The sequence below is a fragment of the Girardinichthys multiradiatus genome, chromosome X (genome assembly GCF_021462225.1).
Source record: "Girardinichthys multiradiatus isolate DD_20200921_A chromosome X, DD_fGirMul_XY1, whole genome shotgun sequence".
NCBI lineage: Eukaryota > Metazoa > Chordata > Actinopteri > Cyprinodontiformes > Goodeidae > Girardinichthys > Girardinichthys multiradiatus.
In genome coordinates this window covers 9,489,330-9,512,689 of record NC_061817.1, presented here as the reverse complement: position 1 = coordinate 9,512,689, position 23,360 = coordinate 9,489,330, and the positions used below count along the sequence as shown (strand labels likewise).

General features: G+C 39.2%; 2 protein-coding genes across 3 annotated transcripts in view; both read right to left on the bottom strand.

Annotated features, from left to right (window-relative positions):
• Positions 1 to 16,466, bottom strand: part of LOC124863015 (lethal(2) giant larvae protein homolog 1-like) — a 45,658-nt gene extending 29,192 nt beyond the window's left edge. The window contains exons 1-3 of one of the 2 annotated variants that reach the window (XM_047357249.1): positions 16,077 to 16,465; positions 15,779 to 15,913; positions 9,646 to 9,743 (exon numbers count right to left, since the gene is read on the bottom strand). In XM_047357249.1, the coding sequence (XP_047213205.1) occupies positions 9,646 to 9,680 (35 nt within the window). In that variant the 5' untranslated portion in view covers positions 9,681 to 9,743; positions 15,779 to 15,913; positions 16,077 to 16,465. Of the gene's footprint in view, positions 1 to 9,645; positions 9,744 to 15,778; positions 15,914 to 16,076 lie in introns of both variants that reach the window. The other variant, XM_047357248.1, reaches the window with a different exon arrangement.
• A 2,166-nt stretch (positions 16,467 to 18,632) lies between these two features.
• Positions 18,633 to 23,360, bottom strand: part of LOC124863186 (unconventional myosin-XV-like) — a 79,945-nt gene continuing 75,217 nt past the window's right edge. Inside the window, exons 64-66 of the mRNA XM_047357454.1 lie at positions 23,131 to 23,264; positions 19,596 to 19,736; positions 18,633 to 19,435 (exon numbers count right to left, since the gene is read on the bottom strand). Coding sequence (XP_047213410.1) covers positions 19,334 to 19,435; positions 19,596 to 19,736; positions 23,131 to 23,264 — 377 coding nt within the window. The 3' untranslated portion in view covers positions 18,633 to 19,333. The remainder of the gene's footprint in view (positions 19,436 to 19,595; positions 19,737 to 23,130; positions 23,265 to 23,360) is intronic.

Sequence of the window (23,360 nt, the reverse complement as noted above, 5' to 3'; positions counted from 1 at the left end):
CTAAGCACACTACACAAACTACACTATGTGAAGCAAATCATAAAAACAATGATGCTGCAATGTATTGAAAAACGATTTAAAATAACATTTTGTTGTTTATTCGTTGAGCCTGACATTGCAAGAGAAAAATAATATCCAATAATATCAGTGTCCTCTCCTTCTGTCGATGTCACAATATAGGTTTTTACACTAATCCAAAACTTTGTAATATAATGAAATAAAATTACTTGTAAGGACAGTGTGAGGATCAGCATCAGAAAAATGCCCATAATTAGTTTTCATTAGGCCCTTTTTACCACTTGTACCTAGTACCTAGTCACTGATTGGCTGTAGGTTAGTGCACTGGTGGAGTCATGAGAGCGAGTTCGTACAAGAGTCAAAACCTGCCATTGCAACACTACAGTCAATACCGTGGTCTATCGACGAAGTGTAGACATTTTTGTGCTTGGTGGCTGATACGAAAATACACAGGGAGCTAGACGAAGCGACTCGAAACGGGAAAATATCCTCCCTTGTAGCGTTGTATTTGAGCCGCATACAAATCACGTCACATTACTTTTCAGCCTTCCTTGCTATGACGACCCCACCCAGTCGAGCAGGTACTAATGGAAAAGAGCCTGTAGAGGTGAAGATTAGAACAAGGAGGAGGCCATACTTTAGTTAACCCTGAATACACCTGTACCATGCTGTGAACAAGAATCGGTCCCTTACAGATTTTCTTCTGTTTTTTGCTTATTTGTCTCGATTAAATGTTTCAGATCAAACAAATTTTAACATATCGAGACATATATATTCCTGAAAAAATACAAAAGGCAGTTTACAAACAAGGAATTCATTTATCAAGGGAAATAAGCCATCCAAACCAACCAATGCGAAAATAGAATGCCCTGTTGTTAAATACAGAATGACTATGAATAGCCACATTTTTTGAACAGATGAATTCCTTTCAAATAACTTAAACAAAACTTGTCTGACAACATGAAGGAGACTAAAAGATGTCAAAAACCAACACATGATGTTCTGGTCTAAACAAATTCAATAACTGATAAGAAACAAAGCCTTTGACATCTATCAGTGTGGAAAGGGTTACAAAGCTATTTCTAAGACTTTTGGACTCCAGGGAACCGCAGGGAGAGCCATTAGCCACAAAGTGGTGAACTTTCCCAAATTACTTCAGGAGCAAATGGACAACTCATCCAGGAGGTCACAACAGCACCCAGAAAACCATCCAAACTCTAAAGGCCTCACGTCTGTCAAAAATGTGAACTTTTTGGAAGGTGTGCATCTGGTTACATCTGGCATAAAAGTAGCACAGCATTACATGACAAAGAACATACAGCTAAAGGTGCTGGCAGTGTGACAGTCTTGAACGGCTTTGCTACTTCAGGAACTGGACAACTTCCTCTAATTGATGACAACATGAATTCTGGTCTCCTCCAGGAAATCTTGAAGTAGAACGTCCGGTCATTCGTTTCTGGGTTGGTAGGTCAATGATCCAAAGTACACCGGCATGTCTACCTCTAAATGGCTAAAAGAATTATAAGGGTGGGGATTTGGAGTTGCCTAATGGATGTGCAGACTTATATCTGGTTGACATGGAGTTGCATGTACTTAAAGAGGCAGTTGATGCATGAAAACCCTACAGTGTGGCTGAACAAAGAAGACTTATTGCCAATGATCATGTTTAATGGCAATTGTATCTGCCAAGAACCAGTTATTAGTTTGACCAGATATTAGGTTCAGGAGACAATTCATTTTCTGCATAGGGCCAGGTTTGTTACCACATAAAGTTTCTTTTTAACTCTTGCTTCCTCATGAAAGTAAAGTTTAATTGTCTACTTAGTGCTCCAGCAACAATCAGAAGGACCTCGCTAGACCATCTAGTTCCACATACTAAGGGAATTCAGTTGGTTGCAAACACACTGTCCCCTTCACTTACCACAAAATAAAACCATTAACTTAGCATATGCTCTAATTTTTCCTTGGATCTTACACAGGTTAATGTGATGTGTGAAATATTTAAAACTGCTAAGAGCAACAAACGTTGCAGCTGCTGTGTGACTGAATGAGAAGAGGATTGTGCAAACAAAAACATAAGAAATCAACTGTTCTCTACAATGAACATCAATTTGTTTACTTTAAGTGGATGATTAAACAAGAAATAAATGTAACTAAAGAAATGGGAAGGTAATTGCACCCTTTTCCAGTGAACATTAGTTGTCTGAATGACGTTGCATAAGTTCTCAAATCACAGTCTGAAAGCACACAGTTCCCTGGAAGTTTCTGCATTTCAACATAAGCCGTTTCACATCAATAAACAGTGGTGACCACAGTTATAGTCAAACCGGGAACAGGACAATAGAGATTAGGAGAGCCACAAGGTTACAATCTGGACCCAAGGCATTTCAGCTTATTTGACAACTGAAATTAAAGATTTAGCAAATGAGGCCAAAACATGCTGATCATAACCTGCTGTCTATAACCAACAACATAACAAAAGATCCGAAAAACCACAGCAATCCTTAAAGAACAGGCCTCAAAGCTGTGTTGCATGGGTGCAAATATAAGCTCATGTTGTGTTAGCCAATACTGGAGCTTTACAGTCACAGTTTCAGTGTGATTCAGCAAGAGCTGAAACTATCATGTGATCATTTTCAACTTAAAAAAAATTTGCTTCTAGCAATAACTGACATTTGGAGCAAAACTCTCTGGTATCTCATTTTCTGAGGTGCAGTTTCGCAATACTCCCTGCTGCAAGCACTCCTCATCCTAGGCAACTGCCCTGGTTGTCTTGGAAACCATTTTAAATGCTCCTTTTATTAAGACTAGACTCAGCAACAAAGCTCTTACTCTCCCAAGCCACACAAGCATGCATGCATACACACACAAAGTGGGGTGGGTGGTTAACCCAGGGCAGTGCAACATGCATTCCAGGACAGGAGACAGACTGCTTAAGATCGCCCATCTACCCCCGCACACGATCCCATTCAACAGGCACACACTGAGGGAGGAGGGGGAAAAAAGAAAAGAAAAAAGAAAAAAAAAACAAGATGTTGTCCCTTTCCCTCTGTTGAGCCCCAATCTGTGATCAAAGCAGTACCTTTCAGGACATAATATGACTTAATAACATCAAGAGTGAAAGGAAAAGCAAGGAAATAAACAGATGAGAAACACAACACAAGTGAACAAACTGATTGAAGGGGAAAACAACATGGACGCAGAACAGAGGATCACACCAAACAACCACCAATTCACTCAATCACCTTTCTGGTTCTGCAAAATGGCCAACTCAATATACGCCACAGGCATCCGTTGCAGGGAGTCCCACCATATCACTGGCACTGAACGCTGGAAAGGTGCGATACACACCTGTGTGAATGAGTACTGTCATATGTGGGTAAAACCAACATCTGTTTTTCAGATTAGACAATGTCGGCAAAAAGTAACACCGAACAGTCTCTGATGAAAATCCTAATAACTGTGGTTCTACTTTCTATGATCAGTCGGCTGGACCACTAACAAGCCATGTGGCCAAATTTTCATAAGTGCCCGTTTTCATGTTGATAGCCTGCACTGCATTATAGACAATGCTAATTATTTTATTGATCCAACAAATCTGGGTTTTCTCTTTAATCAATCCCAAGTGCATTTAACCCTATGCAAAGAGTTTATGCTGAAGGAGAGACTGTATTTGTCTCTGCAGCTCCTGGTCTGCCTGCGTCATGTGACCTGCTTTGCACGCTGTACTCAGATAACCCCTGCTGTCCTGCAGCTGAAGCACTAATCATTAGATTATACAACATCTAAAGCACTACGTTTATGAAGCAGGACAACTTTTTCAGAAACTGCTTTGAAAAATGTTTCAAGCCTAATGAGTAAACATGCTAACGCTAGCATAGCACTCTAGCTAACTGCGCTGCATAACAAAAGACTCAAGTTTATTAAAGACTGTAGCTTATACACGTTCAGTCAGATGATAAAGCTATGCATGCCTAGGGTGAAACCTTGGCAGAAGCATGTAGGAGTTTTCTTAAGGTAGTTAAGACGAGCTTAACTTAACTTAGCTGTTTGGAGCAGCATATTAAGGTACACCTACAGAAACTCTGGTTTGGACAATATATGCGTGGCTGTCAAGAAAAAAAAATTATAGCAGAGGTTGCATCATAAAAACGGGTCAGGTCTTACCTGTAGGTTGCACAAATAATGAAACGTCACAAGGCTAAAATTGGCCTTTGATTTTTAGAGCGGTATATAGTGACATTTCACTGGTTTTGTGGTCTTTGGACTAAGTTAGATATCTCAAACTCTTGGACTTATGACATAAAGAATGAAGTATTGTAGAGATTCTAGTTTTGAATATTTATAACTAAATTTCCTTTGCAACAATTCCAAAGAATAACAGCTGAAGTGCTTAGTTTTGTGTTTTAGACCCAGTTTAAGAACAACAGGTCTAGATTAACGTGAATTTAAAGTTGTCAAAAGACCTAACACCAGTGAAGATGACCAAATTTTAATTTGAATAAGCACACATTTAGCCAGTAAGCCAAACAACATATTGATGAATAAAATGTTTAAATAAAGGTATGTGGTTGCAAATGAAAGATAAAACATGTCGATTTATACATGAAGTTTTGGATACAACTACTGCCTATTTAGACGTTTGTCCTTTAGAAAGTGGAAAAAAGAAAATCTTTTCATACTTCTCCCAACCTGGAAAAATTATCCAGACCTTTTAAGACTGCGTAGGAACTCTGGATCTATTTTTACCAGCACAATCTCTGGAAATTACAGCATTCACCACAACAGCATGCTTTGTAACCACACATCAACCTCCCAAATAATAGCCCCAATGCGTTAATTACAGAGAGCACAATGGGCTACCAAAAGCCTCAGTGAGCAGGGGTTTGGTGACAACTAGCTGGAACCATCTGACTCTTCACTTCATCCTAACCTCCCTGCAGGGAATTAAATTGCTGTATCTATGAAAAGAAAACTCAAAAGCCCAAAGTAGAGCCACTGTCTGAGTTATGCGCTTAGGACGGATCATTGGTGGTTCATCAAAGGAGAACGGTGCTGTGCTCTGCCATAAAAAGCTCAATTTTATCACCACAACATTGTATTTTTGCTTAGAGCATTTTATTAAAGCCTATATTATTGGATTAATCCCTTTTTCTGTGCTTACACATGCTTTGTCCACACATCATCAAAAAGTGAATTATTCTCAAAGCCTTGGCAAACCTTTCTACAGGTTACAGTCTCTGCTTGTCATTTGATATTTCCTTCATGTTGCACTTTAGTTAAATTGTACAGCATCCCTTACGGTGTAAAATTATAAACCATTAATTATGCAGGATAGGGTTTTTTCCACCAACTCCTTATGTAGGTAATAGGCTCATATATAACGTGATGTGTTCTTTTTACTGTGGCGTAAAAAACACTGTTTCATGAGTTCATGTTTAGCTATTTAGCTACACTTTTCTATATATAATAAGGGTGCAAGGTTCTCTGATCCAAAAAATGTTTTAAATAAATAATTTTTATGTAATCATTTAAATGAAACTGCAATACATGGAATGAAAGGGTAGGTGTACTTAAATGTGTCAATAATTGAAATAAAAACAAACATTTAAAAGTCAATGACTAAAAATTTAACTTTGCATTTAAGATAAAAAAAATCTTTTTGTTCATGTTTTGAATTATTCAAAATTTTCATCTGCCATGAAACAACTACTGTCATTATGACTTATTTACTAGACCTCAACATTTGATTGGTTAGCCTGAAAAGCTGCAGCCCAATCACCTTGTCATTAGCGTTGTTAACCCCGCCCACAGACTTTAGCCCATGGCGGATAGATAAAATGAAATTCATGATATGCTGCAGAAATAAAAATAAATAAAATAATTACTTAAAAAAATTATATATGCATTTAAAATATGTCAAACATGTTAAATAATTTGTTCTATTTTTTATTATGCAATACTGAGTTTTATTTAAAAATGATCATTATTAATGTATATGTTTATTTATATAAGGAATGCACTTCCATTTTTATTAAATGTTATAATACAAGTTTACATTTGTATGACTTTTGACCCTGAATATTTTTCCAAACCTTGCAGTTGATTGTTTCCATTTCTAAATAAATCTTCTCAACATTATTTGTACCCAGGTTGCTTAAACGTTATGCGCCTATATTGACTTCTGGAAATAATTGAGTCAACGGTTTTACTACAATAGTCTACAATGTCTTCCTTGGATACTAAAAGGTCCTTTCTTTAAATGTCCAGGTTCTGCGTGGCCTCATTAGAGACATGGTGAGAAATCAGTATTGTGTTTTATGGCACTAATTTAACATAGGTGTAGCTTTATAGTGAAGGCATATCTCCTTCCTCCTCCCCCATCTTTACTGCCTCTGTTTATCTGTCTTTGGGGTGCAAGTGCCTGGTACCACCAGCCTCCCTCTCTCTCTCCTCTCTGAAGGAGAGAGAGAGACTCAAAGAGTCGATTCTCCACTCGGATGCATTTGCAAGCGCAGGCTGCACCCTCCTTTCGCACACCAATAAATGTGGCCATACTGACTATGAATCTACAAACAGATGCTATGAATGCAAATGCAGATCAAAACACTTCATGTTTGTTGTGATCACTCAGGTCTCCTCCTCTACTCTGGATGTCAAATGTTTACATGCACACAAGACAAATATAAAACATGTAAATATAGTTCATGCCAAACAACTTTAAACAAGAACTTCAAAACTTTCAAGGGTTTTGTTTGGTCGGATCATCCTGATGCACTAACCAGTAAGTGAATCGTTTGAGCAGTAAACAAAGCCTTCCACAAAACCACAGCAGAACATCAGAACTGGCCCTGGAAGTGTCACTGAAATGCTGACAGTTTTAGCTGCAACAAAGATAACAAGTAAGAAAATATCGCCAAGCGCACACAGTGCATGAGCTTCTGAGTTGTTAGCATTTCTGACATAACTGAAACCCTGGGCCAAATTATAGTTTTGCTGCAATGCATTTGACAAGCCAAACCAAAGATTTTTCCCAGTGAAGCTTCACTCAGTGATCCCACTTATTCTGTGTTGCTCAGAAAGATCAGAATCCGTTAATGTCCTGTGCTAGAGATGGCTCATCCTAACAATACTCTTTCACTTGGTTCTTGCTTTGTTATTCAGTATCAAAATAGAAAGGTTCACTATGAATTTATAGCAGATACATATACAGCAGGAAGGCTTTAAATTTGGAACCAGCAAAGGAAGGAAGGAAGGAAAGAACTGGAAGCCCAACACATAGAAGGAAAGATAGGAAAAATAGATGGACACGAAGGAAGAAAGAAAACAAAGAAGGAAAGAAACAAAGGAAATGAAGGCCACAAAGAACTGGAGGTGGGACACAAGTAGAGAAGAAAGAGTCGGGTAGACCACAATGATGGATGAACAGAGGGAAGGAATGAAAAACAAGAACAAGAAAGGAAAGAAGAACAGGACACAAGGGATAAAGGAAGGACACTAAAAAAGGACAACAATAAGACAAAAGGGATAGAAAAAGGAAAGCCTAGAAATACAAATATTTTCTACACTTCTTTTCTTTTTCCAAATGTATTTAAACGTTGAAAACACTGAAACTGAATTCCACACTTTTGCTACAAGCGAGATTATCAATAAGACATATCAAAGCAGAGGGCTATCATGCTAACGTTAGTTTAGCACTTCAGCAAACTGCAACGGATGAAAACAAAAGGAGGGGGTTGTCATCAGCTACATTTGGTGTGTCAGATATATGTTTAGAACAAAATCAGAAAGCTATGCAAGTTCTAAGAGAAGCATTGTCAGAACTTTATGGTCACTGTTTTTTACCTAGTTAACCTAGCAGAACATTGAGGCTGTCCAGCACAAACTCCAGCTGGGACTAAATCTCTGTTGCCACCCAGAAAGGGAAAATCATAAGAAACTTTAAAGCTATTGGTTTTATTAACTGTAATGAATGACTTGGCATCAGTCAATGCTTATTGACTCAGATCGGTATAAGCTACCAAATATTTTTATATGCACATCAACAGAGCCGAGTTATACATTCATAACCAAGAAATACATGTAACTGCTTAGCAGCTTTGGTAAAGAGTGACAGATGAGTCCTCTTCTACCCCACCTTAGACAGTGCCACTTTCCAAAGAGATCACATTTAGGCCAGCTCTCCAGACCAATGTTATATAAACAGCTCTTCCACAATCACAACTCATCACCATTTCCTGACAATTAAAATAAAAATCTAAACAATGAAGCACCATAGAGCCCAGAGCAGCAAAAATGGCAAATAAATCAAACATCTTATAGCTCAATAGGTCGGCAGGCGACCTTGTGCTTGATAGCATGAAATCAAAAGAAACGTGCTAGAATCTTACAAATGAAAACAGGTCTGTAACTGCACTGCAGAGCTGATGTAGAGATAAGAGACAGGCTGTTCGAGAGCTGCAAACTGACAGCAAAGGAAGGAAATCAGTTTCCGCACTCTGTTTGGGGTTTTTGTTTATGGTTTCAGGCCTGAGAGGTTTAACTATCCTGCATGGTATGACCTAAAATGTTACTTATCTTATAGCATTCCAGTTTTCATATTCTGAATGAAAATGTTCTGCTTTACTTACAGAGGATATTAGTACTTTATAAACTGACAGGACCTTAATAACTAAAGCATTGGTCCCACTATAACCAAAACCTTTAATGTGTTTTATGGCTTTTTATGCAATAGACCAACACAATGTATTGCATAACTGCGAAGAGGGAAAAAAAGGATTCATTGTATTTTCTTAATAAATAAAAATCTGAAAAGTCTGACATGCACTTGTATTCAGTGCGTTTTAAACTGATACCCCAAAATAAAATCCAGAGCAAACACCTTCATTCAGAATTAGCAAACAGTCCAGCTGTGTATAATTTACTCAGGCTAAACACAGGTGTTTTGTAAACGACATCACAGAACAAAGACCAAAGGCACAGCTGCAGAGGACAAGCGGTATAGCAAGCATGTGGAAGAAGGAGCTCTGGTCACATGAGTTTACATGTAAAACACTATGTATGAAAGACTTACAACAATGCATGTAAACCTGAACACACCATCCCCATGGTAAGACACGGTGGTGGTAGTATTGTGCTGTGCGAAAAGGAGCAGAAAGCTAATTTAAGCTAATTTCATCATCACATTTCAGCAGGTCAGCAACCATAAAACCTACAGCCAGACCACAATAGGATGGTTTAGATCAAAGCACATTCATATGTTAGAATGGTTTAGTCAAAGTCCAGACATAAATCAAGAATCTTTGATAAGAAAGTTATTGTTTTCAGGTATTCAGTAATTTGTAAAGAAAAATGGAAAAACATTATAGTCTCCAGCTGTACAAAGCTGGAAGAGACATCCTCAATGACACTTGCAGACTCAATAAAATATTGACACCATAGATCCTTTTCCTTCCACTTCACAAATATTCCCTACATTATGATGGTCTACTACATGAAATAAAACTTTTTACCATGACAAAATGTGGATAGGGTGGGACCTAACCTTGGCAGCACTTTGGCAGCCTCTAGCTGAGGAGCGATGACAACCAAATAAGTAAACAAAAACTCACAAGTAATGAAGGATACATTTTAATGGCTCCTGACTTTGTGCCGATAGCCATCAGCTGCAGCTTGGGGTCAAAGGCCAGGGCACTGGGCTGATGGGGGAACCCGTGCTCCACAGTCTGGGAGGAAGAAGACAAACGACAGGAGTGGGAGGGAGAAAAATGATACACGTTTACCAGATGACACAACAAACAAAAACACAATACACTTTATTAACCTATATTTCTTTAAAAGCATCCAGCTCTTTTTCTAAGTCAGACGAGGCGTCTAAAAGGGAGGACTCCTTTAATAAAGTCAGGCAAAACGTTTTTCAAAGGCCACTGAATGGCAGCCCGACACTTTATTGCCACGCTCTGCAGACCTTGTTAACTGGGATTAACATCAATTCACAGCCTTTTTTCCCCCCCTTCTACCCTTGGCACAACATGGCAGACAGCTGGGAATGCATTTAGAGCTGCAGAGAAGAGGTGAGCATATTTCAGAGAGGACTTTTCCAGGGTCTTCCTCTTGGAACTGCGACACAAAGAAAAAGCATCGATACTTTCCGTCTTTAAAAGGGCCAGGCTGATTACACACAAACACAGTCACATCAAAGTAAGCCTCCTGTAGACAGACCACCTCTGTGACAGTCGCAGCAGCTGGTACCGAACAGTAAAACAAGGGTGCTGTTCCAGCAAAACAAACAGTCAGTGGACTTTAAACACGATACACCATCTAGACGAGCTGAAGCTACACAGCACTGAGGTGCCTCACCACCCACACACATGCACACACAACCACTATCAAAGGTATTTACTTAGCGGGTGTCTCTGCAGACATCTTGTTTAGATGAACAGACCAGGAACCAAGAGAAATTCATGAGAGTCCAATGGGATGCATCTGAGAATTTTAAAGAACAGCAAGATATTTAGAAAGGTACAACTAACTCTCAATGAGATGAACATCTAATCTGTAAGAAAAAGAAACCAAGCTAATTTAGTTCAGTTCTGGATGAACTGGTTAATCAGCCAATCACTGTGTCTTTCTATGGCAAACAATGGAGGCAAAGGTTAGACTAGTTTAGGGCAGCTGTGCTAAAAAAAATCTCAAAAACAATGTCACTGACAAAAAGCTAATATTAAAAATAGCTTTCTGTTAAGTGCAATAAATGCAATATATTTCCAAACTCATGCAAGTTATCACATTAAAAAATCATTTTAATATTGAATAAATTATTATGATTCTGTTTCCACAATCAAGCTGCTATAAACCATCTTCAGCGCATCTGAAATAAACAAGAGCTCCTTTTAGCATGAATCCACTTCTGATTCTGGGGCAACTGTGATTAGCCTGGACTACAGCGTGTTGTGAGATACTTGTATGCCCTTTAGGGCAGAGGCAATGACATCCGTTTGCCTAACTAAAATAAAACATAAAAGATACTTTAGGTCCTGTCAGTATTGGCTGGTATTCCTCTGAAACTTTTTGCAACGTGAGCTTTTCTAAAGCACCAAAGATTATCTGGATAATGTGAGAAAAATCAAGTCTGAACTTTTGTCTTAAGCTGATGTTCAGACATGCTTGCTACAGCAGGAGAGTCTGTGCTGCTTGCTAGGGCTGCACGGCAACAGTATAGGAAATATGTAGCGTTATGTGATGGCGTTGCTGAAAATTGTAGTGCTAATGCTTTTGTTTCTTTACCACTGTACAATGTCTCCACCACCCTCTGTAAGCACGGCCATCTCAACCACTAAAAATAGACCGTAGACATGAGCAATAAGGGCAGTTAGAGTCCGTCCAACTAGTCAAATAATAACTGATATGCAAAGAAGGAATGCAAATATTGCGTCCTAGCAGTCCATTGCTGTTGCGATATTGCACACACCAATATTGCGATGGCAGTTACAACTCGTTATATTGTGCATGTCTAATGCTTACTTTGGGTACAGAGAAATCAAGGTAATATTGTAGCAGCTTTTTTTGCAAAACAGAACATAAAGAAGACATTTAATAAATGTGCACATACGTTTATGTAAAATCTTCACCTTATGATGCAAATGTGAAGTGTCTTGTAAAAGCCTTCATAGGCCTTGAACCTTTCCACATTTTGTCGCTTTACAATGGAAAATGTCTATGTATTTTATAGGGATTTGATCTGACAGACGAACACAAAGTTCGTTATAATTGTAAAGTGAAAATGGAGTAAATAGATTTTCAAAAATCTTATTAGGATCCCAATAAAAAGTCAACAACAATTTAGAAAAGATGAAAGGGTATGAATCATGTGCAAGGCACTATAACAACAAGACGTACGATTTCTGCTTGTACACAGTAGTTGTTGGGTAATTGCTGATGTTGTAATGAACAAATAGAGACCTGAATGTTCTACCAAACTCATTATTTAATGTGATAACTCCTCTGGACATGCTGATAAGTTAGCTTGTGACCTTACTGTAAGGAAAGGGTTGCAGCCACTGCGATAAACAGAAACACAGGGTTTAACTTGGGAATCCCACAAAGAGGCTCGTTTTAAAAGGGAGGGAAAACCTTGGATTTAGAAGGACTAACTTTGGATCCACATTTCTATTTGAATTTTATTTTACCTGCCAAGTAAGATTGTAGTGTTCACAGTTTCGCATTTAAAACCAATCATGACTGCAGAATAGAAACTTCATAGACTGAGGCAAGCAGCCAAAGGAGGGGAAAAAAATGGATGAAAAACAAATGGAGTGAATAGGAGCTTTCCAACTGTGACTGTTTTAATATTAAAAAACGAGAAAGAAAATGTGAAAATCATTAACTTATGCACATTTATATTGTGTCTCCACAAGATTTCTCTCTGATCTGAACTGTATGGGTTTAGTTTGCATGACAATAGTAATCCACTTCTTCATCCATTCAGGAGAGACAGTATCGATTAACTGAGTGTTGCATCATGAAATGTTTGCACGGGGTTGTTCTCTGGAAGACTTTCACCTAACCTGTGTTCACGACTACAACGCTGTTAATGTGGCTCATCTCTGGACAGTACCGTTCAGAGATTCTGTTGGCCAAGCTGCAGGACATCCAAACACAGTCATTAATTCACAAAGGACTACTGCAAACTACTTTTACGGACACCACAGGTCCACAGCAGCCCCCAAGGTTTAAGTTTATAGCTATTTATTTCTCTTATATGGTTTAACTTATTATTTTTTAGATTTTCTTTAACTTTTCTCCTAATAAAAAACAAGCTTATATACACAATCAAATTTCAAATATTCCTTATCCTCTATAATGGATTTATTTCTCTCACTTTTATTCATCATTGTGTTACTACCAACATAATTATTTGTTTTATCTGTTTACCGTATTTTCCGCACTATAAGGCGCACTTAAAAACCATTAATTTTCTCAAAAAATGACAGTGCGCCTTGTAATCCGGAGCGCCTTATATATGGATCAATTGGTTAATTGGTTGATCCATACTGGTTGTACACGGCGCTCTGTCAAAATGTTTCAGTACGACTGGTAAACTACAAAGCCGCACCGCTTGCAGCATTACGGCTACCGTAGTCAGGGGTGTCGCCAAAGTAATAGCGGTAAACACCTGTACTGTGCTTACTCCTAGTCCAACACCACTTGTGTGTGTATAACGACCCCAAAATTGCACCTTTCAAGAGACACGCTTACGATGCTGAGTTCAAACTCAAGGCTGTCAGCTACGCAGTCGAACATGGGAATAGAGCAGCAGCGAGAGAATTCAACTGTTAACGCTACTATATTGTGAATGTACTAACGTTTGATTTAGTGCATCAAACTGTTTCTTTTACGTGTTTACTGAATCAGGGAAAAGTTCCCTTTCACGTTTTAACCAACGTTTGATTTCAACTTCAACATCATAGACTCCAATGCATTCCTAACGTGCGGTTGGTTCTATTCAATAGAATTCTATGTAGAGGAGACCTTACCATGCGAGTGAATGGAGTTATCAGAACGCTGGTTTGTAGTGTATTAATAAAGTTTGACTGACTGACTTATCTGACTGTTTTGTTGACATTCTCTTTAGCACAGCTCCATCTAGTGGATGCATAACGCAACCCCAGTCAAACGTTTGACTGCAGTAGCTTCTATTTTATGCGCCTTATGTATGAAAAAAGTTCTAAAATAGGCCATTCATTGAAGGTGCGCCTTATAATCCGGTGCGCCTAATAGTGCGGAAAATACGGTACTTCATTTAATCATTTTTATGTGCATCTCTCCAGTGTTTTTTCTGCCTGTTATTTCCTTTTTTTTTTTTTAACATCAGGAAAGTGTCACACATGACTGTATGAAAAGTGCTCTATAAATAAAGTTTTATTGACTGAACATGTAGCCTACTTAAAACTGGTAAAAGGGGAAGACCACTACCATTAAGTGTTAAAGCTACATGCCAGACCTTTCTGTGAGATCAATCAATCTTACTTTAGATATAATCTGTCACATATAGAGCACGTCGTAATCAGTTTTCTCTATTCGCTCTGCCACAAGCTCTTATTTAGTCAAGATTATATCTACCCTCCAAACAAAACAAGCTTCCATGAGCTCATGCATTTGGTTACAACAAATAAGACATAACTGATCAGAGGTCTTGTAAAAACATCCATTTATATCTCCTATGTTAAGTTGGGTGTTTAATTCGAGGTTCATTTTATGCTTTTTCTTCAAATATGCCATATACCAAGCAATCTGTGTCCGTTGTATATTTTATGTTCCCATTGAAAGCTCATTTCTAAAAAAAAAAAACATAGACACTGGTATTGAAACCAGTTTTCGACAAGGTGAAGATATTTTTTCATGTATTGTAAATCTACCATTTTCCATATTTAAGATGAAGGGGAAAAAACTCATTTTAATTTTTTAATAAAGAACAAAAATACCCTAATCACTAGCAATGGCTTTTAAGGGTTCCAAACTACAAAAAAAAATGATTCATGCATATATACTTTTGGATGAAAAAAAAAAGTTGATACATGATATTTCTAAGACAAAACTTAAAAGAGCATTTTTTGTGTGTCCAAATGACACAGGCAAAGAACAAAATCTAGGGTTATGCTATAAATATATTTTTCAATTATCAGTAAGTGGGGGGGTGGCATTTTATTATTCAGTTTAAATATTCCCGAAGGTGATCAAACTTATTTTTACAGTTTATTATCAAATATATACTTGTGTTGGCTCTTGACAACAGTCCCAGTGGCTTATGTGGTCCTTTGGGAAACAAAAGTAGCCCGGCTCTGGTCCATACACCCACCTTTGGTTCTATTCAGCACAGAAGGAGGAAGTAACGGGGGAAAAAAACCCATCGCTTGTCAGTTTGAAAGAGAGAAGTTGTTAACCAAGTTATTTGTTCCACTAAACTAGCAAATACAACAATTTAAGGTGGTATAACCCAAAAATTACATTTACTCATTTCACCAGTGGTGAATTTGCACAGAAACCAATCAGTACAATTAAAATTGTCAAGATGATCATCATCAACATCACGGTTTGCTTCGGCTTGACTGTCCATAGGCTTGACGACATACGAGTCAAACTCTGCCTTAGTCATTTAGGGCTGAACCCAAAGGCTTCATTATCCATGTCGAAATCTGTCAAAAGTTGCTCATACGATGAAATGTTTAGTAAGGGCAGCTGATTCTTGTGATTCTTGTGCCTCTTGTGAAGTCATCAACCCAAACACACAAAGCAGAATCAGCTTTATTCCCCTTCAGCTGGGCTTTTTGAGTATTTTTGGTAATTCAGCAGTAAAATCAACACTATATTACACAACTGTGTTTTAATGTTGCTTCATGAGATAGTTTCTTTAACAAAATGAGATCAACTTCAGGGAATATCAACTTTCAATATAAAGTTTCATACTTCCCCTGAGACTCACACCAGATTATGTCTGTGTGAGTTTACAAGAATTGGTGGACAGCTTTTGTGGGTGTTGTGTGAGTGTGTGTGTGTGTGTGTGGGGGGGGGGGGGGGGGTCTCCAAATTTAGATTAAATCATTAAAATATAATATTATTTCTGGATCAAACTGCTGAAATTGCTTATGGTTTAGATTTGTCCCCTTTAATCTGTAATCTCGTATTAATCCTGATTAGTGACCAAAAAAAACAAGTGTATAATTTAAAGAATATTAGCTAAAAAAAAAAAAAAGTTTTGTACTGTTTCTGTTGTTCACTTTGATGGGAGGCCAAACACCCCTTAAACACTCATCAACAAAGCCCGTCCGAGTCCGGTCTGCAATCAGCCCCATCAATCAGAAGCAGCGATGTCCCTCTGTGTGGGAATCCATGTACACTGCCAGCAACACAGACGAGCAGCCAGGTTAGATGCTGCAGGGTGATCTCCATCTAAACTGCACCCCGTTTCTAATAAAACAGACCCATGTAGTTGTTTTTTGGTGGAGCTGCAGAAGATGAGGAACCCCCGTCTCCCTCCCCTCCTTGTCCCGTTACTTTACCTTGTTAAAAGCGAAGAGCTCCTGTTTTATCTTCTCTCTCTGCGGGTCGGTGCCCTGCCGACGAAACCTGAACTTCATCATATTCGAAGCGGTTGGTGGGCAGCAGGCTAGACCGGGTGGGACGGAGGGGAAAACGCGGAGCAAGCGAGCCGGAGTTATCAGCGGCAGGAGAGGCGCAACGGACTAAGCTAAGCTAGCTAACGGACTAGCCCATACAGGCTTTAAACGCGGGGCTACAGCTGTGGCTGCTGCTGCGAACACAACTCTTCTCTACCCTCTCTCCTCTCCTCTCCTCCTGGGGCTGTTTAGGTCGCCGTGGGTTTGACCACAGCCCCCTCCCAATCCTGGTTCACACGAAACTCGTCATTCTTAACCAATGACGGCAAAGAAATCAGCGAGAAGCCACTCAGAAACACCCACGCGCCCGAGAATTTCGGAGAGGGGTGCTTATTCTGCTGCACAGAGCACACCGGCTCCGCGTCACTGCTGCAAACTTGTATTGCCGATAGTAATAGATAAGTTAAAAACAAAAAAATAAACACACTCCGGATAAATAGCCAATAAGAGCTAAAATCAAAATAACACGTTGAAGCGGTCGTTTAAATAAAAAAAACTATTAGCTTTAAATGCTGTTTATGCAATATTTGTAGCAGTTTAAATACAAAAGTAAATCATCTGTACTTGCATTTACACGCCCTTAATATTGACTAAAATTGTTGCAAAACATGTACAGGGGTTGGACAATGAAACTGAAACACCTGGTTTTAGACCACAATAATTTATTAGTATGGTGTAGGGCCTCCTTTTGCGGCCAATACAGCGTCAATTCGTCTTGGGAATGACATATACGAGTCCTGCACAGTGGTCAGAGGGATTTTAAGCCATTCTTCTTGCAGGATAGTGGCCAGGTCACTACGTGATACTGGTGGAGAAAAACGTTTCCTGACTCGCTCCTCCAAAACACCCCAAAGTGGCTCAATGATATTTAGATCTGGTGACTGTGCAGGCCATGGGAGATGTTCAACTTCACTTTCATGTTCATCAAACCAATCTTTCACCAGTCTTGCTGTGTGTATTGGTGCATTGTCATCCTGATACACGGCACCACCTTCAGGATACAATGTTTGAACCATTGGATGCACATGGTCCTCAAGAATAGTTCAGTAGTCCTTGGCAGTGACACGCCCATCTAGCACAAGTATTGGGCCAAGGGAAGGCCATGATATGGCAGCCCAAACCATCACTGATCCACCCCCATGCTTCACTCTGGGCATGCAACAGTCTGGGTGGTACGCTTCTTTGGGGCTTCTCCACACCGTAACTCTCCCGGATGTGGGGAAAACAGTAAAGGTGGACTCATCAGAGAACAATACATGTTTCACATTGTCCACAGCCCAAAATTTGCGCTCCTTGCACCATTGAAACCGACGTTTGGCATTGGCATGAGTGACCAAAGGTTTGGCTATAGCGGCCTGGCCGTGTATATTGACCCTGTGGAGCTCCCGACGGACAGTTCTGGTGGAAACAGGAGAGTTGAGGTGCACATTTAATTCTGCCGTGATTTGGGCAGCCGTGGTTTTATATTTTTTGGATACAATCCGGGTTAGCACCCGAACATCCCTTTCAGACAGCTTCCTCTTGCGTCCACAGTTAATCCTGTTGGATGTGGTTCGTCCTTCTTGGTGGTATGCTGACATTACCCTGGATACTGTGGCTCTTGATACATCACAAAGACTTGCTGTCTTGGTCACAGATGCGCCAGCAAGACGTGCACCAACAATTTGTCCTCTTTTGAACTCTGGTATGTCACCCATAATGTTGTGTGCATTTCAATATTTTGAGCAAAACTGTGCTCTTACCCTGCTAATTGAACCTTCACACTCAGCTCTTACTGGTGCAATGTGCAATCAATGAAGACTGGCTACCAGGCTGGTCCAATTTAGCCATGAAACCTCCCACACTAAAATGACAGGTGTTTCATTTTCATTGTCCAATCCCTGTCTCTGCGCAGGATCGCGGGGGCTGGTGGCCATCTCCAGCGGTCAGTTGCTAATCTATCCCAGAACAACACAGAGAGGACAAACAACCCTGCACATATACAAACTGCAATCCGGGCTTCTTATGGCTTCGTTTAGAAAACAATGTTTTTCATGCCACTTCGATGAAGTCCGGATTTGTAGGGTGAATGGCAAGTGGTTGTCCACATTCTCCCAACTGAAAGGTTTGGCGCACTGTAGCTCCCCCAGAGATCCCATGGAACTTTTGGCCTCTCCTCTAAATAATTATCTACCCGCCCTGCCGCTCAATTTAGGTGGATGCCATGATTTAGAAGGCTTAAAAGTTGTCCTATACCATTACATTTTCCAATGTTGGGTTACACAGTGCTCTGTGAGATAATCAAAACCACACTTTTCTTTCCTTTTTAGAATCATATGCTACTTTATGTTGTCATGTCACTTTAATACCAATAAAATAAATTGAGGTTTGTGATTTTAACAAAATGTAAAAAAGTAAGGGGTATGCACCTTAAAAATCCAATTCACACACTATTCACCAGAGGTTATACTACGACCTTTAATGTTCAGCATTGTTCAAATACATTAGTTGTAGAGAACAATCATTTAGAAAATATGCATTGTACTAATAAACATTTATTGAGTGCAAACTATCTATTCCTGTGGCTTCAAACCTTATTTACCAAAACCTGCCCCTTTTTTACGACTATCCGATGAGTACTTCGGCTTTGCTTACATGGCAAAGAGGAAAAAAAAATTTCTTTGATGGCCTTCTCTTGCTTCTATCTTATATAGCAATGAATCCCCACATAAACCAGAAGAACACCTCATCTCGAATTTATGAGGGTAATGCAAGTTTAATGAAAGACAGTGCATGATGTCAAACCATAACCATTTGCTAATGTAGCAGGTAAGATAAGGTTAAACATGTTTGTTGTTCAATTACACATATTCATTTTTTTTGTATAATGGTAAACTGCCAGGAAAACAGTTTGCACAGCAACAAGAGGACCTTCTTCCTTTGCTGGGTACAAACTGATGTTAATAAACACACATTATTGTTAATACAATAGTATTTTATCGTGACGGTAAAATGGGAACATTTCATCCATTAAGTGCTAAGCAAGGATAAAATAAAAGAGTATAAAAATATGAAAATATTAAAACATTTTAGAGGTAGATATAGTGCACTCATGAGGCGTTAAACTGTGATCTCTGTGTGCAACCATCTGGATTTCTGTGCTATAGCAGAGTGATTTCACTTGGTGGCAAGGTGAGTCTCTTCTCTCTGAATGACAGCATGTTCTCCATGTGCATGGCAATGACTCGGCACAACTCGAGGCCCTGAGAAACACAAACATACAGATCAATATGGCACTTGAGATAACCTGTTAAAGTAAAAATAGATTTACTTTCATATAATGTCCATGATGTTAGCATGCTGTGAATTGCTATTACAATTTTCTCTGTGAATGCTCCGTTTTTTACTAAGACAATTACACACCTGCTCCAGCTGCAGCTGTGTGATTCGCTGGTTGAGCAGGTCTCCGATCATGATCTCTACATATGGGTAACTGGAGCCTGAAGTTGGTCTCTGGGTGCGAGTTGACTGTACCTCCTTCAGTGGGAAACGTACCATGGCGTCCTAACAACACACATACACACACACATAAACATGCTCACATATGAAAATATTAACAAACAAATACGAACGTTTATCAGCTAGTTTTCTTTCTGCTGCATGTGGTTAACTGTTTCCTGATGGTGTATATATGGAGCTCAATAAGTGCCAGGAGTTAAAATGAAAACTTAAAATGAGATTTTTGGGAAATCTGTTCCCTCACTTTATTAAACCATGAGCACTGATTTTGGGAAAGCTGTATGTTGTGGTTAGAAGTTAACATAAAATCATCTGCGACATGAAGGTCCTGTTCATTTAGGGCTTTTGATAAAGTATATAAATACACCACCATTGATATTTGGATAAATGTCAGATGGCAAATAGCAGAAAAGCCATATGCAATTTGTAACCATAAACAAGATGAATATTTGACCGTTCTTCTCGATAGTGTTGGTAGAGTTTATTTAAATTAGCTGCTTTCTTTGCACAGTCATGACTTTAAAGCATAGAATTTTCAATAGGGTTTCAGTCAGTGTGTGTTATTATGACCCTACGTGAATAGAAAAAAAAAATCACAATAAATTCAAGCTCTAGCAGTCAGTTCCTGTTTTCAAAATTGAATGTAGTATAATGAGTACACCTTGGAAAAAGAACGGTTCAATAAAATTGATCAAATGCACCAATTACTTTGACATTCGTCTCCATGATAAGCATGTATGTTTTTGACCAGAACTGTAGATCTAAACATGACCAGATGTAATATGGAAATTTTAGAAACCAACTGCTATTTTCAAGGTCAATCTATAAGATTCCAAAACAATTTTAACATTGACTATATGGTCTCACCAAAACCCCATTTTGTCATACCTGCTTGTGTTTTGAGTTCTTGAGTTTGTGTTTTTGTTAAATTACCTGGTCTAGTCTTTCGTTTTGTCTCCCTGCACCCCAAGCCCACACCTGTTCTGTGTTTTCCCTTGATTGTCTGGTCACGTTTGTCATTGGTTCCCCCTGCTGTTCAGTTATGTCTTTAAGCCCATTTGTTTCCTTTGTTCCCCGCTGGTTCCGTATGTACAGGTCCTTCTAAAACAATTAGCATATTGTGATAAAGTTCATTATTTTCCATAATGTTATGACGAAAATTTAACATTCATATATTTTAGATTCATTGCACACTAACTGAAATATTTCAGGTCTTTTATTGTCTTAACACGGATGATTTTGGCGTACAGCTCATGAAAACCCAAAATTCCTATCTCACAAAATTAGCATATTTCATTCGACCAATAAAAGAAAAGTGTTTTTAATACAAAAAACGTCAACCTTCAAATAATCATGTACAGTTATGCACTCAATACTTGGTCGGGAATCCTTTTGCAGAAATGACTGCTTCAATGCGGCGTGGCATGGAGGCAATCAGCCTGTGGCACTGCTGAGGTCTTATGGAGGCCCAGTATGCTTCGATAGCGGCCTTTAGCTCATCCAGAGTGTTGGGTCTTGAGTCTCTCAACGTTCTCTTCACAATATCCCACAGATTCTCTATGGGGTTCAGGTCAGGAGAGTTGGCAGGCCAATTGAGCACAGTGATACCATGGTCAGTAAACCATTTACCAGTGGTTTTGGCACTGTGAGCAGGTGCCAGGTTGTGCTGAAAAATGAAATCTTCATCTCCATAAAGCTTTTCAGCAGATGGAAGCATGAAGTGCTCCAAAATCTCCTGATAGCTAGCTGCATTGACCCTGCCCTTGATAAAACACAGTGGACCAACACCAGCAGCTGACACGGCACCCCATACCATCACTCACTGTGGGTACTTGACACTGGACTTCTGGCATTTTGGCATTTCCTTCTCCCCAGTCTTCCTCCAGACTCTGGCACCATGATTTCCGAATGACATGCAGAATTTGCTTTCATCCAAAAAAAGTACTTTGGACCACTGAGCAACAGTCCAGTGCTGCTTCTCTGTAGCCCAGGTCAGGCGCTTCTGCTGCTGTTTCTGGTTCAAAAGTGGCTTGACCTGGGGAATGCGGCACCTGTAGCCCATTTCCTGCACACGCCTGTGCACGGTGGCTCTGGATGTTTCTACTCCAGACTCAGTCCACTGCTTCCGCAGGTCCCCCAAGGTCTGGAATCGGCCCTTCTCCACAATCTTCCTCAAGGTCCGGTCACCTCTTCTCGTTGTGCAGCGTTTTCTGCCACACTTTTTCCTTCCCACAGACTTCCCACTGAGGTGCCTTGATACAGCACTCTGGGAACAGCCTATTTGTTCAGAAATTTCTTTCTGTGTCTTACCCTCTTGCTTGAGGGTGTCAATAGTGGCCTTCTGGACAGCAGTGAGGTCGGCAGTCTTACCCATGATTGGGGTTTTGAGTGATGAACCAGGCTGGGAGTTTTAAAGGCCTCAGGAATCTTTTGCAGGTGTTTAGAGTTAACTCGTTGATTCAGATGATTAGGTTCATAGCTCGTTTAGAGACCCTTTTAATGATATGCTAATTTTGTGAGATAGGAATTTTGGGTTTTCATGAGCTGTATGCCAAAATCATCCGTATTAAGACAATAAAAGACCTGAAATATTTCAGTTAGTGTGCAATGAATCAAAAATATATGAATGTTAAATTTTCATCATTACATTATGGAAAATAATGAACTGTATCACAATATGCAAATATTTTGAGAAGGACCTGTATGTGAGTTTATGTGTGATCTCGTGTGTTTGCTACCGCTGTTTGTGTCCTGCCATGGATAATAAAGACTCATCTTACCTGAAACTTGCGAGCTTCAGGAGTTCTTCACTGCATTTTGGTCCATCAAAAAACCAAACTATGACACATTTATGTATCAGACATTAATTTTATGGACACACTATTTGTAATTATACAAAGGTATATTTCTTTAAATAAATATAAGAAAATGCACATTTGTATAATTTTACATAATGTTTATGCAGACATTACTTTGTGGACAATTTAATCACTTGTTTAGTGTGTGGCTTGTTTGGATGGAAATTGGGCTGTTTCAAATTTTCTGGTGATTCTACAAGTGATTACTTTTAGTACAAACATTTGTCCAACTTCCAGCGTCATCAATTTGTCAGATATGAATCAACAAATCAGGTCATATGGTTTTTGTTAATTAGGGCAAAGATTTCTCTGGCCATTTTGAAACACCCGGCACTATCTGGACACCTTACTGAATAGACATGCAAGGATAAACAGTAAACAACGTAACCAGCAGACAGAGCTATTAAACTTGTTTTAGAGCAACATGGTAAAACACTCCGTATTTTAACCCCTAAAAAACTCATGACGAAGTAAATAGGCAGTCTTTATACTGTTGCACACACACACACTGGACATGGAAAGCATGCATAATTTGATTTTGTGGATGTATGACACTGTGGTCATATTAGCTTTTTACTCACGTGGGTGTCCTTGTTAAGAAAGTGCAGTCCGTTCAGGTTCACAGCCAGGATGCACGGAGCCTGGATAGACGAAGAGCTCAAACTCTGTATGAAGAAGAAAGAAGAGCCGAACATGGGGAAGGCACTGACCAGACCTGAATAGAAACACACAAACAGTCTTTTTATACAATCGGCCACATAAAAAAATCCCCAAATAATTAGAACTTTTAATTACTTCTGTACCTAAATGG